General features: G+C 41.1%; 1 protein-coding gene across 1 annotated transcript; it reads right to left on the bottom strand.

Annotated features, from left to right (window-relative positions):
• Window positions 1-1,420: 1,420 nt before the first annotated feature.
• LOC100665867 (interferon omega-2-like) lies at window positions 1,421-3,457 on the bottom strand. The gene has a single exon (XM_064290428.1). The coding sequence runs from the start codon at window positions 2,192-2,194 to the stop codon at window positions 1,607-1,609; it is 588 nt and encodes a 195-aa protein (XP_064146498.1). The 5' UTR covers window positions 2,195-3,457; the 3' UTR covers window positions 1,421-1,606.
• Window positions 3,458-17,569: the final 14,112 nt, after the last annotated feature.

Below are 17,569 nucleotides of genomic sequence, written 5' to 3' on the forward strand. Positions count from 1 at the left end.
ATGATATGCCAACCCTCTCTCCTTCTCCATCCCAGATTCCCTGTTTCCATTTGTTCCATTTTCCTGGCTCCTCCTGCATTCTCATCTTTGCTTCTCAGCTGTTGTGTCCATTAGTTTCCTATACATGATTGACCTAGGAAGCACTTCCTCACATGTATTATTCTTGACCCTATAAATCTGTCTAATCTTTGGCTGAAAGATGAACCTCAGGAATGATTTCAGGACTGAGTTAAAAGGCTGTCGGGGGCTATATTCTGGGGGTTTCTCCAGTCTCTGTCAGACCAGCATGCCTGGTCTTTTGTGTGTCTGTGTGAATTTGAATTTCGTTCTAAATTTTTCTCTCACTCTATCCAGGACCCTCTCTTGTGATCCCTGCCAGAGCCAGGTGGTGGTAAATGGGCACCATCTAGTTTTTCTGGCCTCAGTCTGGTGAACGTTGTGGTAGTTGTGTCCATTAGTTCTTTGGACTAATCTTTCCCTTGTGTCTTTGGTCTTCTTTATTCTCCTTTGCTCTAGCCAGAATGGAATTTTTATATGTTTTTATTTCTCTCTCCCCCTTTTTCTTACATAAAAATTCTTAGGTTATATTTATCTAAAAACAAGAAACAACTAATTTTTGCTGAAAAAAAATGCTTCTATCCATAAATCTTTTCAAAACTAAATAAACCCTATAAAATTAACCTTATCAAAATATTTTTTAACAATTCACAAGCTCTCATGATCCGATATACAAAAACGAATCCCAAACTCATACCTCCATCAATAGCATTTTTGCACATGGTAGAGCCGTGTATCCAACTGCTGGTAAGACTCCTGTCAATAAAACTTCATGTCTCCCAGGCACTTTAGAAAGGACATCTAATATTTCCTTTTCTTCCCAGCATCTTTCATAGCTAAAGTTATTGTGTAAGAACATCATTTTTAAAAAATTCTTTCAGTAGTATTTAATATAGTTGGAATTAAGTAAACATCAGTATTGTTTTTATGTTTCTTTCCCTGTATCACTGAAAGTTCTAGCACGGAGAGGATCGTGTTTGATTCGTTCACCTGGATTTGACGGCAATTATATAATCTACCACTTACTCATTGGACACACATGGCATGAATACAATGAATGAGTGAGTAAATACATTTTACCATCTGTTCTCCAATTTCTTTTACAAAATTAGGGCTTTGATTTTATTCTTCAAGAATGAATTCAAGAAATTTTCTTTGATAAGAATTTATTACATAAGACATAATACAAATTTAATTAAATAAATAATAGAAAGGTGGATATGTTTTATAAATTTTAATACAATGTAAATATGGAATTTTTAAAAACAAAAATGTAGATATTACAAATTTGGTAACAAGCCAGAAAAAATCAATAAACATAAATAAATAAATAAAGAGGGAGGCAGACGGATAGTCAGGACAGTCATCTCCTAAAGACTGATGTCCTTGGAGCTGAATATTTTTCACATATACTTTTTTAATACTGCTGTCAAAGAAATTGCTGGATTTAAACTCATAAATTGTGACTAGAGCAGAAATAAGCATCTTCTGAAATGACCAGAGATATGCATGCAAGTGCGATAGGGCATATCAGTCATTGTAAGTGAAGTCAAGATGAACTCATGTCACCATCCTTTCTTCTTAACCTTTCTTGCAAGTTTGTCGAAGAAGAGAAGGATCCCCTGATTTCCACTCTGACAACTTCCCAGGCACACTCACTGTATTCCTTCTCTTTCAGATAGGAACAGATTCCCTCAAAGTACTCCTTCACAGCCACTTCAGGGGCCTCAATGGGCAGGACAGATTTTTCCTCTTCCGTTGCCTGCACGAAGCAGGTCTCCAAGTCTTTCTGCTGTTTAAGGAGTCCACTGAGGAGCTGGTGCAGGCGGGTAGTGTTCCAAGGAGAAAAGGAGTCCTTTCTATGGAAGAGTTCAAAGATCTGCTGGAGCATCTCGTGGAGGAAAGCGATGGCCTGGGCCTTCTGGAGCTGGCTGCCATCCACCATCTCCTGGGGGAATCTGAAGTCCTTTCTGTCATTCAGACAGAAGAAAGTGGGGAGTCTCTGCATTTGGTCCAGAAGGTCAACGGTCTTCTCACTAGCCAGGCTGTGGTTTTGAGGCAGATCACAGCCCAGAGATAGAGCAGGGCCACAGCCGAACACCACCAGGGCTGTCAGTAAACAGAGCAGGAGGGCCATTGGGAGAACTGAGGATGCTGCTGGCGCGACTGAGCTGGGCGTTTGGTTGAACCTTGGAGCCTAGGTTCTCTGAAGACATTCGTTCTATCATGGCTTTTATATAGGGAACATAAGAGTTCTCATTTTCGAAACCATCCTCAATATTAAACTTTTGCTTCCCTTTTTTCGTTTTCATATAAGCATTTTCCATATGGCCTGAGAAGATGTCATCAAAGTCTAAATTTTTGCAATAGAACTTTAATTTTCTCAGTAAATTTCAGGTGTTCCAATGTAAGTGGATACTTGTAAAAAACATCTTTGTCATATAGTCCACAATTTAGGTGGATATGTAAATACTCTTATACACACCATCTATATGTATATACACACATTACTCTTCTTTGTGCTGGGAACAAAGCCCTCATCCTGGGCTTTCTTTTTGCCCCCCTTACTTTACATAGGAAGTCAAAGTCAGACTCCCTCAGCCCCATGGCTTTTGTCACAAGTAAGCTCTTTAGGACAAAGCCTAGATTTTGTTCTCTGTTTTATTCATAGCTGAGCCTGATGATTATTAGTGAATAAGAATCTCCAACTGTTCTCTACCTTCTACAATACAATCATGTAGGTCTGTGTGCTTTTGCTTCACCAGGGCCACAAGGTTAGTAGTTTAATAGCCATTGCCCTTTCTTTCCACTCTTTCTTACTGGATGTCTACAGTCCTCCTCAGGCTGTGCCAGTACCCGCAGCAGGAATCCTAGTTCCTTGCAGGTGCTTATGGGTGTAGAGATTCTAATTACAAGATGAATTTATTGTCAACCTTTCCCCAGCACTACCCCACTCACAAGGTAATTATCACAGTGTAACACCCTCTCCTTTAGAGTGACAGAGTGTTCTTAAACAAAACTTTCCTGGACTCACTTGCTGAGGGCCACTGACCACATCCAGATGGCTTTAGACCCCTTTTACTGAGGAGGAGTTTTTTGTTGTCAAATCATTAATCCTCCAGAACGTTCACCTGTGCTCCTAGGCTGTTGGTGTGAAGGACGCTAGTTATCATTGCTGACCTCCGCCTCTCCTGACCTATTGTCTTAGTTATCTAGTGCTGCTGTAACAGAAATACCACAAGTGTATGGCTTTCACAAAGAGAAATTTATTCTCTCACAGTCCAGTAGGCTACAAGTCCAAATTCAGCGCATCAGCTGCAGCGGAAGTCTTTTGCTTTCTGTAGACTCTGAATGAAGGTCTCTGTCATCAATCTTTCCTTGGTTGAGGATCTTACCATCTGCAGGGGCCCCGGGTCCAAAGGATGCCCTCTGCTCCCAGAGCTGTTTTCTTGGTGGTATGAAGTCCCCTTGTCTGTATGCTCCCTTCTTTCTTTTATATCTCAAAAGAGATTGGCTTAAGACACAATCTAACCTTGTTGATTGAGTTCACATAACTGCTGCCTATCCCTCCTCATCAACATCGTAGAGATAGGATTTACAACACTTAGGAAAATCACATCAAATGACAAAATGGTGGATGATCACACAATACTGGGAATCTTGGCCTAGCCAAATTAAGATGTACATTTTGGGGGAATAAAATTCAACCCATGACACCTCTGTACATAACTACTAAATATGTCTATGGCCTTCAGATCCTAATAGCAAAAGATTTTCTGGTCTATGTAGGTAGAGGAATAACCCAATTGTAATTCTTTTACTTTTAGTAGCCAAATCATTTTTATTTTGCCAAGTACAGCTTTTATTAGTCAACTTTCTTACTGAAACTATTGAACAGTTGTTGTGCTTGAAGTTTCTGAGCTAGACACAGTCTTTCTTTTACATTAGTGATTTTTCATTTTCAATTTTTGTTAACGTTTTTCATGTTGTGGTTTACTGGGCAAGGTTGTCTTGCTGCCTCTGCATTACTCCATTTCATCTTGCGGTTAACACAAAAAAAGGGAAGCAAAAGAAAGGCAAAGGAACTGTATCATTTTTCTCTATGAGTTTTAGGATGCCAGATTTTTTGTTTCTTATTTCAACTTTCCTAGAAAGCAAAATTTGACAGTTGTTTGTGGGCGAAAAGAAAACAAATATTAAGTCTGACTGTCACAAAAGTGAAAGGAGGGAAGTGACCTTTTAGCTGACAAAGTGATGACGTGAAAGCTAACAAAATTGGGGACTAAGGACTATGGTAGATGAGAAGAAGGAAGGTAATACTGAAGTAAGCAAAGGCAGCAAAATGGTTGCTACTGCCAGCAGCTTAAGTGGGTCAATGGACAGCCTTCAGCTTTGCAAAACCAACTCTCTGATTTATCTTTCACTTAACCCACATGTCTTCAGCTCTGGGGAGAGAAAGGAGTCAGATAATGCCTGAGTGCCCCTCTCGAGCATTTCACCGAGGTAAAGAAATTTACTCAGGTGATGAGTAGAATGGTTTCAGGAACTACAATTAAAAGAAAGGGAATTGGGTGATTCAAAGATATTCTGTTCTTAATCTGGATATTTATCAAAATGATATTTAAAAATGATAACAGCAAATTTTATTGTCTTGCTAAGTATGGACCACCCTTTTTTCTAAGATATTTACAAATATGAACAGAATTGTCTAGGCAACACTATGTGGATTATACTCATTTATTAAAATTGTCTAGAGAAATGAACTAGTCAGAAGGTAACAAAATTCTACAGTAAAAACTATAGAAAGAGTTGAAATAATGATTATCTGGAAGGGCCCATTAAAGGAAGTGTGGGATAGAAATGGACATGCAATTTATGAACAAAAGAGAGACCCTGGCATTAAATCCATAGTGCTGGGAAGGTCAAGTGACAAAGGATTCTGGGTTCCAACTCAAATGCCAAAGTTTTACCATCTCTTATTTAACAACGGACAGAAGGCATGGTGTAAATGGATTAAACTACGCAGACTCCTATAAATCTATTTACTTTTAACTCAAGTTTTCTTCTGTATAAACAAAATAAGAATGAACAAAAAGCAAACAACAATTTCCACTTTGAAGATTGCCGTGGATACGGGCTCTGACTTTTCTCCTTCACGGCCTCCCTGATTCCATGGATGAGCGTCTCCAAGGCCAATCTGTTCTCATTACCAAGGACAACAACTCAGTTTCTCACCTGTCTTCCAAACTGAACTTCCCGTTGTCTACTGACTAGTAGATGTTTTTTACTTGCTTTCGGGCCCCAATTCTCAGGAAAGGTTCCAAACACTAAGCTTAAATGTGTCCACCCAGTGCACTATGTACCTACTGGAAAGAAAAGAAAGAGAATTCATCCAGCAATGTCACTTTCAATTAACTAAAATAAATCAATGAATTTTCACTGCCATTAGAAATTGTGATATTCCAGTATATACATTACTAACATTTGCTCTGCTGAGAAAACTGTGCCTTACTTGTTACTAAGTACTCAAATGCCATCCTGTGACCCTTTTGTTCAAGTGTTGTTTCATTTTGTTTTTAGAAGGAGGCTGCAACATGACCTGAATTTAATAGCTTCCTTGGATCGCATTGGCTCCATGAATCATTTTCCCTGGGCTGTGATGACTTGCTACATTCTAGAAAGGAAAGAAAAGTGTGCTGCTGGCACTGGAGTAACTCTCGTGCCTTCCCATACTCTATGGGCTGCTGTGATATCAGTGGCATGGGTGCTGGGGGCACTGATGATGTCCATGTCTCTATTGGAGAGCTTCATGCTCTCGGGCTTCTCCTCCTGTGAATCCAAATGATTTGAAGACATAATTGACTTACTGCTGCCTATTCTCCTGTTCCACCTCTTGAAGCCCTGCCACGTTCTAGTCAACACTTTAAACATCTCATTTCTCCTTTGAAGCTCTCAAACTGCAACTGACTCTTTCAACGTGCTTCAAGTTCCATGACGTACACTTTGGTTTTTGAGTAAATGAGAGCCCTGTGCCTGCCGCATCTCCTGCTTGTAGAATTGGAATGTGGACGTGCCTAAGTGAGGCATAGGTGAGCTCCTGGATTCTTCACCAGTTCATTCGATGTAGATGTGTGGTCAGTGAAGGCGATAAAGCTCCCTCCGGTTACTGTGTTTCTGTGTTCAGCTGGTCATGCATGGGATATTGTTTGCTTCAGTGCAAGGCTTGGCGTGTAGAGAGAGTCGAGGCATGGCGATATTCACACTTTTGATCCCTGTGTCCCCAAACTCAGCTATCTCCAGCTGATAATGCAACGCGGCCCCCTAAAGCCATTCTAGGGAACTGCAGCAACAACCAGGGCCTCTTGGCCCCCTTCTCTGGTTGAGCACCTTGGTAGTTAACATCAAGCAATACTGAGGGACCTGTGTAGGGCCGGTGTGTGGTGAGCGCCTTGCTGCTGACAGAATCCCAAACCCACACTTGATCTCCAATATTTTAAAATATATAACAGATTCATCACCTATGGATATGACCATAATGTGGTGATAGAGATTTGTGAGGCATAGAGACAGCACAGCACCAAATCATACAACTTTTGCTCCCCAAACATAAAAATAAGAACACTCAAAATGTAAAATTGCGTGGGGGCGGGGCCAAGATGGCGGACTATGTGGACGCTACCGCAGATCCCTCTTGCAACAAAGACTCAGAAAAACAAATGAATCAATCACATACATAACAATCTATGAACCCTGAACAACAAACACAGATTTAGAGACAGAGAACGAACAAATACGGGGAGGCAGCAATTGTTTTCAGAGCCTGGAGCCAGCTTACCAGGCAGGTGACCTTTGGCGCCCGTTTTGGGGCAGAGCCCAGGGGGGCAGATGGCACAAACAAGGGGCCCAGCCCTGGCCCCCAAACTCATTCCGGGAGGGGGCCCTGCCGGTTCGCATGGGCGGCGTGGCGGCGCAGCCGGTGGGAGAAGTCCCCAGGAGGCAGTGACAGGTCTTGGAGCAGGGAGAGCAGCGTCCCAGCCGGGAAGCCGTCCCACTGGGATTTTGGCGGGGTGCGGGCACGGCATAAGTGCGGGGAGCTGCTCCACCCCCCTGAACTAACCCCGGAAGGGGGCCCACCCGGTTCGGGTGGGCGGCGTGGCGACGCAGCCCGTGGGAGAAGTCCCCGGGAGGCAGTGACAGGTCTTGGAGTGGGGAGAGCAGCGTCCCAGCCGGGGAGCCGTCCCACCGGGATTTTGGCGGGGCGCGCACGGCATAAGCTGGGGAGCTGCTCCACCCCCCTGAACTAGCCCCGGGGGGGGCCCAGCCGGTTCGCGGAGGCGGCGTGGTGATGCGGCCGGTGGGGGAGGTCCCCGGGGAGGCAGCAACTGGTCTTGGAGCGGGAGAGCGGCATCCCAGCCGGGATGCGCAGTCGCGGCACAGGCGCGGGGAGCTGCTCCGCTCGCCTGAGCTGACCCCGGGGAGGACCAGCCGGTTCGCCGGGGCGGTGCGGCGACATGGCGGGACGGGGAGTCCCTGGGAGGCAGCGACTGATTTTGGAGTCGGGAGTGCACTGTCCCAGTAGGGAAACCTTGACGTTGGGCGTGGGGCTGGCAGCGGAGGATCTGACCGTGACTCCAGCGGGCCAGACCCCCCGGAGGCAATCTCCACACAGCCAGCACACATAGGCGACACGCCCTGTGGAAATCTCAGATATAATAGTCATTCCAAGCAATACAAGCAACTCTGGCTATATTCTGAGGTGCAACTCTCCTATCTCTCTGATCCCTCCCCCACCCTCTCCAGGTGGCTTCATTAATATCCGAATAGCCTGAGCCAGAGGGAGGACTCTGATAGGGATCTGACTGCATTTTTTTTTAGCAGATTTTCTGGAAAAACTAGTTTCCCGGTGATGGCTCGGAGACAGCAGTCCATATTAAACCTCATAAAGAAGCAGACCATGACAGCTTCTCCAACCCCCCAAACAAAAGAATCGAAATCTTTCCCAAATGAAGATACAATCCTGGAATTATCAGATACAGAATATAAAAAACTAACTTACAGAATGCTTCAAGACATCACAAACGAAATAAGGCAAACTGCAGAAAAAGCCAAGGAACACACTGATAAAACTGTTGAAGAACTCAAAAAGATTATTCAAGGACATAGTGGAAAAATTAATAAGTTGCAAGAATCCATAGAGAGACAGCATGTAGAAATCCAAAAGATTAACAATAAAGTTACAGAATTAGACAACGCAATAGGAAGTCAGAGGAGCAGACTCGAGCAATTAGAATGCAGACTGGGACATCTGGAGGACCAGGGAATCAACACCAACATAGCTGAAAAAAATCAGATAAAAGAATTAAAAAAAATGAAGAAACCCTAAGAATCATGTGGGACTCTATCAAGAAGGATAAGTTGCGGGTGATTGGAGTCCCAGAACAGGGAGGAGGGACAGAAAACACAGAGAAAATAGTTGAAGAACTCCTGACAGAAAACTTCCCTGACATCATGAAAGACGAAAGGATATCTATCCAAGATGCTCATCGAACCCCATTTAAGATTGATCCAAAAAGAAAAACACCAAGACATATTATCATCAAACTCACCAAAACCAAAGATAAACAGAAAATTTTAAAAGCAGCCAGGGAGAAAAGAAAGGTTTCCTTCAAGGGAGAAACAATAAGAATACGTTCTGACTACTCAGCAGAAACCATGCAGGCAAGAAGGGAATGGGACGACATATACAGAACACTGAAGGAGAAAAACTGCCAGACAAGGATCATATATCCAGCAAAACTCTCTCTGAAATATGAAGGCGAAATTAAGATATTTACAGAGAAACACAAGTTTAGAGAATTTGCAAAAACCAAACCAAAGCTACAAGAAATACTAAAGGATATTGTTTGGTCAGAAAACCAATAATATCAGGTACCAGCACAATACAAGGTCACAAAACAGAACGTCCAGATATCAACTCAAATAGGGAAATCACAAAAACAAATTAAGATTAATTAAAAATAATAATAATAACACACATAACAGGGAATCATGGAAGTCAATAGGTAAAAGATCACAATAATCAAAAAGAGGGACTAAATACAGGAGGCATTGAACTGCCAGATGGAGAGTGATGCAAGGCGATATAGAACAATACAAGTTAGGTTTTTACTTAGAAAAATAGGGGTAAATAATAAGGTAACCACAAAAAGGTATAACAACTCCATAACTCAAGATAAAAGCCAAGAAAAACGTAACGACTCAACTAACATAAAGTCAAACACTATGAAAATGAGGATCTCACAATTTACTAAGAAAAACGCCTCAGCACAAAAAAGTATGTGGAAAAATGAAATTGCCAACAACACACATGAAAAGGCATCAAAATGACAGCACTAAAAACTTATTTATCTATAATTACTCTGAATGTAAATGGACTAAATGCACCAATAAAGAGACAGAGAGCCTCCGACTGGATAAAGAAACACGATCTATCTATATGCTGCCTACAAGAGACACACCTTAGACTTAGAGACACAAACAAACTAAAACTCAAAGGATGGAAAAAAATATATCAAGCAAATAATGAGCAAAAAAGAAGAGGAGTAGCAATATTAATTTCTGACAAAATAGACTTTAGACTTAAATCCACCACAAAGGATAAAGAAGGACACTATACAATGATAAAAGGGACAATTGATCAGGAAGACATAACCATATTAAATATTTATGCACCCAATGACAGGGCTGCAAGATACATAAATCAAATTTTAACAGAACTGAAAAGTGAGACAGACACCTCCACAATTATAGTAGGAGACTTCAACACACCACTTTCGGAGAAGGACAGGACATCCAGTAAGAAGCTCAATAGAGACACGGAAGACCTACTTACAACAATCAACCAACTTGACCTCATTGACTTATACAGAACTCTCCACCCAACTGCTGCAAAGTATACTTTTTTTTCTAGCGCACGTGGAACATTCTCTAGAATAGACCACATAGTAGGTCATAAAACAAACGTTTGCAGAGTCCAAAACATCGAAATATTACAAAGCATCTTCTCAGACCACAAGGCAATAAAACTAGAAATCAATAACAGAAAAAGTAGGGAAAAGAAATCAAATACTTGGAAAATGAACAATACCCTCCTGAAAAAAGACTGGGTTATAGAAGACATCAAGGAGGGAATAAGGAAATTCATAGAATGCAACGAGAATGAAAATACTTCCTATCAAAACCTCTGGGACACAGCAAAAGCAGTGGTCAGAGACCAATTTATATCGATAAATGCACACATACAAAAAGAAGAAAGAGCCAAAAGCAGGGAACTGTCCCTACAACTTGAACAAATTGAAAGTGAGCAACAAAAGAATCCATCAGGCACCAGAAGAAAACAAATAATAAAAATTAGAGCTGAACTAAATGAATTAGAAAACAGAAAAACAATTGAAAGAATTAACAAAGCCAAAAGCTGGTTCTTTGAAAAAATTAACAAAATTGATAAACCATTGGCTAGACTGACTAAAGAAATACAGGAAAGGAAACAAATAACGCGAATAAGAAACGAGAAGGACCACATCACAACAGAACCAAATGAAATTAAAAGAATCATTTCAGATTACTACGAAAAATTGTACTCTAACAAATTTGAAAACCTAGAAGAAATGGATGAATTCCTGGAAAAACACTACCTACCTAAACTAACACATTCAGAAGTAGAACAACTAAATAGACCCATAACAAAAAAAGAGATTGAAACGGTAATCAAAAAACTTCCAACAAAAAAAAGCCCTGGCCCGGACAGCTTCACTGCAGAGTTCTACCAAACTTTCAGAGAAGAGTTAACACCACTACTACTGAAGGTATTTCAAAGCATAGAAAATGACGGAATACTACCCAACTCATTCTATGAAGCCACCATCTCCCTGATACCAAAACCAGGTAAAGACATTACAAAAAAAAGAAAATTATAGACCTATATCCCTCATGAACATAGATGCAAAAATCCTCAACAAAATTCTAGCCAATAGAATCCAACAACACATCAAAAAAATAATTCACCATGATCAAGTGGGATTTATACCAGGTATGCAAGGCTGGTTTAATATCAGAAAAACCATTAATGTAATCCATCACATAAATAAAACAAAAGATAAAAACCACATGATCTTATCAATTGATGCAGAAAAGGCATTTGACAAAGTCCAACACCCATTTATGATAAAAACTCTTACCAAAATAGGAATTGAAAGAAAATTCCTCAACATAATAAAGGGCATCTATGCAAAGCCAACAGCCAATATCACTCTAAATGGAGAGAACCTGAAAGCATTTCCCTTGAGAACAGGAACCAGACAAGGATGCCCTTCATCACCACTCTTATTCAACATCATACTTCAAGTCCTAGCCAGGGCAATTAGGCTAGACAAAGAAATAAAGGGTATCTGGATTGGCAAGGAGGAAGTAAAGTTATCACTATTTGCACATGACATGATCTTATACACAGAAAACCCTAAGGAATCCTCCAGAAAACTACTGAAACTAATAGAAGAGTTTGGAAGAGTCTCAGGTTATAAAATAAACATACAAAAATCACTTGGATTCCTCTACATCAACAAAAAGAACACCGAAGAGGAAATAACCAAATCAATACCATTCACAGTAGCCCTCAAGAAGATAAAATACTTAGGAATAAATCTTACCAAGGATGTAAAAGACCTATACAAAGAAAACTACAAAGCTCTACTACAAGAAATTCAAAAGGACATACTTCAGTGGAAAAACATACCTTGCTCACGGATAGGAAGACTTAACATAGTAAAAATGTCTATTCTACCAAAAGCCATCTATACATATAACGCACTTCCGATCCAAATTCCAATGTCATATTTTAAGGGGATAGAGAAACAAATCACCAATTTCATATGGAAGGGAAAGAAGCCCCAGATGAGCAAAGCATTACTGAAAAAGAAGAAGAAAGTAGGAGGCCTCACTCTACCTGATTTCAGAACCTATTATACAGCCACAGTAGTCAAAACAGCCCGGTACTGGTACAACAACAGGCACATAGACCAATGGAACAGAATTGAGAACCCAGATAAAAATCTATCCATGTATGAGCAGCTGATATTTGACACAGGACCAGTGTCAGTTAATTGGGGAAAAGATAGTCTTTTTAACAAATGGTGCTGGCATAACTGGATATCCATTTGCAAAGGAATGAAACAGGACCCATACCTCACACCATGCACAAAAACTAACTCCAAGTGGATCAAAGACCTAAACATAAAGACTAAGACGATAAAGATCATGGAAGAAAAAACAGGGACAACACTAGGAGCCCTAATACAAGGCATAAACAGAATACAAAACATTACCAAAAATGACAAAGAGAAACCCGATAACTGGGAGCTCCTAAAAATCAAACACCTATGCTCATCTAAAGACTTCACCAAAAGAGTAAAAAGACCACCTACAGACTGGGAAAGAATTTTCAGCTATGACATCTCAGACCAGCACCTGATCTCTAAAATCTATATGATTCTGTCAAAACTCAACCACAAAAAGACAAACAACCCGATCAAGAAGTGGGCAAAGGATATGAACACACATTTCACTAAAGAAGATATTCAGGCAGCCAACAGATACATGAGAAAATGCTCTCGATCATTAGCCATTAGAGAAATGCAAATTAAAACTACGATGAGATTCTATCTCACACCAACAAGGCTGGCATTAATCCAAAAAACACAAAATAATAAATGTTGGAGAGGCTGCGGAGAGATTGGAACTCTTATACACTGCTGGTGGGAATGTAAAATGGTACAGCCACATTGGAAATCTATCTGGCGTTATCTTAAACAGTTAGAAATAGAACTACCATACAACCCAGAAATCCCACTCCTCGGAATATACCCTAGAGATACAAGAGCCTTCATACAAACAGATATATGCACACCCATGTTTATTGCGGCTCTGTTTACAATAGCAAAAAGCTGGAAGCAACCAAGGTGTCCATCCACAGATGAATGGGTGAATAAATTGTGGTATATTCACACAATGGAATACTACGCATCGATAAAGAACAGTGACGAATCTGTGAAACATTTCATAACACGGAGGAACCTGGAAGGCATTATGCTGAGCGAAATTAGTCAGAGGCAAAAGGACAAATATTCTATAAGACCACTATTATAAGATCTTGAGAAATAGTAAAAACTGAGAAGAACACATACTTTTGTGGTTACGAGGGAGGGAGGGAGGTAGGGAGGGAGAGGGTTTTTTATTGATTAATCAGTAGATAAGAAATGCTTTAGGTGAACGGAAAGACAACACTCAATACATGGAAGGTCAGCTCAACTGGACTGGACCAAAAGCAAAGAAGTTTCCGGGATAAAGTGAATGCTTCAAAGGTCAGCGGAGCAGGAGCGGGGGTCTGGGGAACATGGTTTGAGGGGACTTCTAAGTCAATTGGCAAAATAATTCTATTATGAAAACATTCTGCATCCCACTTTGAAATGTGGCGTCTGGGGTCTTAAATGCTAACAAGCGGCCATCTAAGATGCATCAATCGGTCTCAACCCACCTGGAGCAAAGGAAAATGAAGAACACCAAGGTCACACGACAACTAAGAGCCCAAGAGACAGAAAGGGCCACATGAACCAGAGACCTACATCATTCTGAGACCAGAAGAACTAGATGGTGCCCAGCCACAACCGATGACTGCCCTGACACCACAACAGAGAACCCCTGAGGGAGCAGGAGATCAGTGGGATGCAGACCCCAAATTCTCATAAAAAGACCATGCTTAATGGTCTGACTGAGACTAGAGGAGTCCCGGCGGCCATGCTCCCCAGACCTTCTGTTGGCACAGGAGAGGAACCATCCCTGAAGACAACTCATCAGACATGAAAGGGACTGGTCAGCGGGTGGGAGAGAGATGCTGATGAAGAGTGAGCTAATTATATCAGGTGGACACTTGAGAGTGTGTTGGCAACTCTTGTCTGGAGGGAGGATGGGAGGATAGAGAGAGAGGGAAGCTGGCAAAATTGTCAAGAAAGGAGAGACTGAAAGGGCTGACTCAATGAGGGGAGAGCAATTGGGAGTACGGAGTAAGATGTATGTAAACTTATATGTGACAGACTGATTGGATTTGTAAATGTTCACTTCAAGCTTAATAAAAGTTAATAAAAAAGTAAAATTATGTTCAAACAAAAAAAAAAAGGTCATCCAATAGATGGAAGAGATCAAAATATTAGAAAGGTATTAAGCAATCACAGAGAAAGAGCCAGGTAAATCCAAAACTTTTCATGCCTTTGCCCTACTCTTACGCTGGTTCCCCCCACAGGGTAAAGGAGGAAAGAAAAGCAAGGAATGAACATAGCTTAAAACAAAACTTGGCGTCTCCCAACCACCACCACCAACCCAGTTTTGGAGACAAGCAATCTAAAGATTGGGCAACCCGAGGCAAAGTTTTGACAGACCCCTCCTAAATTGAAGGCCCTCTCATGCTCCCTGAGCTTTTCACACACACACACACACACACACACACACACACACACACGCAAACTTCCTGATTAAATTCTTCACTTACCATATTGCCCAGGTTACCTTAAAACCTCCCAAATTCTGCCCAAATAGATACCGCCCCCTTCCTGTCCATTGGCAATCACTGTGTTCTCTGAAATCCCTTTACCCATGTCTGAGCTCTATCTTACTACTGAGGCAATGTCGAAAAGATGCAAGGTGATTATTCAAGGTGGCAGTGAGAATTTTCTCCAAGTTATAAACATAAGCCGCCTAATCTCCCAGTACAAACACGTTTGTAAAACGGACAATTTAAGAAAAAGTTCACGTACCATCAGACAGGAGATATTTCCTCTGATTTCCCCTGCAATTCCACACCCAGAATGGCAGTCTCTACTGCCTCCTGCTGTTCCTAAGATATTCACTGGCTAATTTCTTTCAGAAGTAGACTGCCAGTTCCTTCTTCCTATTCTGTCTTAGTCTGGAAGCTCAGCTGAAACCAGTCTACCATAGGCGACCCTGCTGAAATTTGAATACCATTGTCATAGCTGCCACCACCTCAGCAACTCTCCTGCCCCCTCAGTACGACAAACTTACAGTCGCATGCTGCTGACACTGAAGTAATTTATGCCTTCGCATACTTATTCAAACTTTATGCTCAGCCAATAATCTCAGAAGCTGGACTATACGAGAAGAATTTGGCATCAGGATTGTAGGAAGACTCATTAACTACCTCTGGTATTCAGGTGACACAACCTTGCTTGCTGAAACTCAACAGGACTTGAAGCACTTACTGATGAAGATCAAAGACCACAGCCTTCAGTATGGATTCCACCTCAACATAAAGAAAACAAAAAAATTCTCACAACCAGACCAATAAGCAACATGATGAAAAACTGAGAAGAGATTGAAGTTCTTAAGGATGTCATTTTACTTGAATCCAAAATCAACACCCATGGAAGTAAAAAAAAAAACTTTTTTCTTTTTTGTAGCAGTCAAGAAATCAAACAACACATTGAATTGGGCAAATGTGCTGCAAAAGACCTCTTTCAAGTATTAAAAAGCAAAGATAGCACCTTGAACACTAAGGTGCGCCTGACCCAAGCCATGGTGTTTTCAGGTACCTCACATGCACGTAAAAGTTGGACAATGAATAAGGAAGACTGAAGAAGAATTGATGTCTTTCAGTTATGTTATTGGCAAATAATATTGAATATGTTATGGACTGCCAAAAGAAGAAACAAGTCTGTCTTGGAAGAAGTACAGCCAGAATGCTCCTTAGAAGCAAGGATGGTGAGACTTTGTCTCTCATGCTTTGAACATGTTATCAGGAGGGGCCACTTCTTGGAGAAGGACATCATGCTTGGTAAAGTAGAGGGTCAGTGAAAAAGAGGAAGACCCTCAACAAGGTGCATTGACACAGTGGCCGCAACAACGGGCTCAAGCATAACAGTGATTGTGAGAATGGCACAGGACCAGCAGTGTATCATTCTGTTGTACACAGGGTTACCATGAGTCAGAACCGACTCGACGGCAGGTGACGACAACCTGACCACTGCCTCTTAGTATCCCACAGGGTGTAGAGGGTGTGATTAATCACAAATTTGCTCAGCAGAGAGGGTTGGAAGCAAGGAACACATTTTCCCCTTTTCTCTCTCCACATTCCTGCCCATTTTCCAAAGTGGACATGCCATGCCTGAAGCTGGGAATACTTCCCTTGTCTAAGACACATAGAAAAGGTAAACAAATTAGTTTATTCCAATATTGGAGTCAGTTCTTTCCAGAAACAGCCTCTCTTAACTCTGGAAAGAAATTCACTGGTAGGGGACAGAATTCTGGCTACACTTGGCTTCACAGACTTGGCCACTGTTTTTGCCCGTCTTGGCCAGTAATTGGCCCGCTTTCTGTGTAAATGTTTAAAAGGCCACAAGTAAAAATGAATACATAGAATCCGCGACTTACAATGGGGTTCTTTTCTGAGGTCTCTGTATAAGTCGGTCCTGATGTAAGTTGAATACCTCTTTTTTCTTTCTTAGTTTTCATTATTATTACTTTTTATTATCAGAATATTTTGAAATCCAGTCCTTTTCTTTAGGGGTTAAAAACATGACATATAAACTTACAGATACATTTTAATACATACAAACATTAAAAAAGTCACAAATCATAAAAATTTACTCTGAGGATGAAGAAGAGTTGGACGATGTTGGCATTTTGTCAGTTGCAGTAATAATGCTACTTGTGGAACGTTCTGGATCATCTGGGTTATCACTGGGGGCAGGGGTAGGCTTCTTACTCAGAAAATTAGTGAGTCTTGTCTATATGCTTCTTCTATTTTTTTCTTCATATATTTTGCAGCAACATCTCACAACTTCCCAAATCTGCCTGTCAACTTTAGCAAAGTGATAAGCATTTGGGTCCATGTTTTCAAGCAACTGAAGCCCCTGATTTCGTTTAGAAAAGACTTCTGCTAATCATTTCATGTAAAAATTTTTGACATCTCTCCTTCCTCTTCCTCATTTTTTCTTTCTTCTTCAGCATTCCTTTCCTCTTCAAAATACCGTAAGTTCTGATCTGTCAATATCCTGCAGTGTTTTGAACAGTAAATCATAACTGAACATCTGAGAATGATAACATCAGTGAATCACACACTACGACATCGTATGTAGTATACATTCCTAACAATAAGATGTACCAAAAATCTATCAGATGTGCCGTTCATCATAACTCAAATATGACATAAGTTGGGGACTGTCTGTGCTGTTTCTACTTCCTTTGAAAATTTACTGTTCTATCCGGGGAAGGAGCCCTGGTGGCCCAGCTGTTAAGAGCTCGACTGGTAACCAACAGGTCAGCAGCTCAAACCCACCAGCCCCTCCACAGGAGAAGGATGTGGTAGTCTGCTTCCATAAAGACCTAAACATAAAGACTAAAATGATAAAGATCATGGAAGAAAAAATAGGGACAACGTTAGGAGCCCTAA

The sequence above is a fragment of the Loxodonta africana genome, chromosome 9 (genome assembly GCF_030014295.1).
Source record: "Loxodonta africana isolate mLoxAfr1 chromosome 9, mLoxAfr1.hap2, whole genome shotgun sequence".
NCBI classification, from domain to species: Eukaryota; Metazoa; Chordata; class Mammalia; order Proboscidea; family Elephantidae; genus Loxodonta; species Loxodonta africana.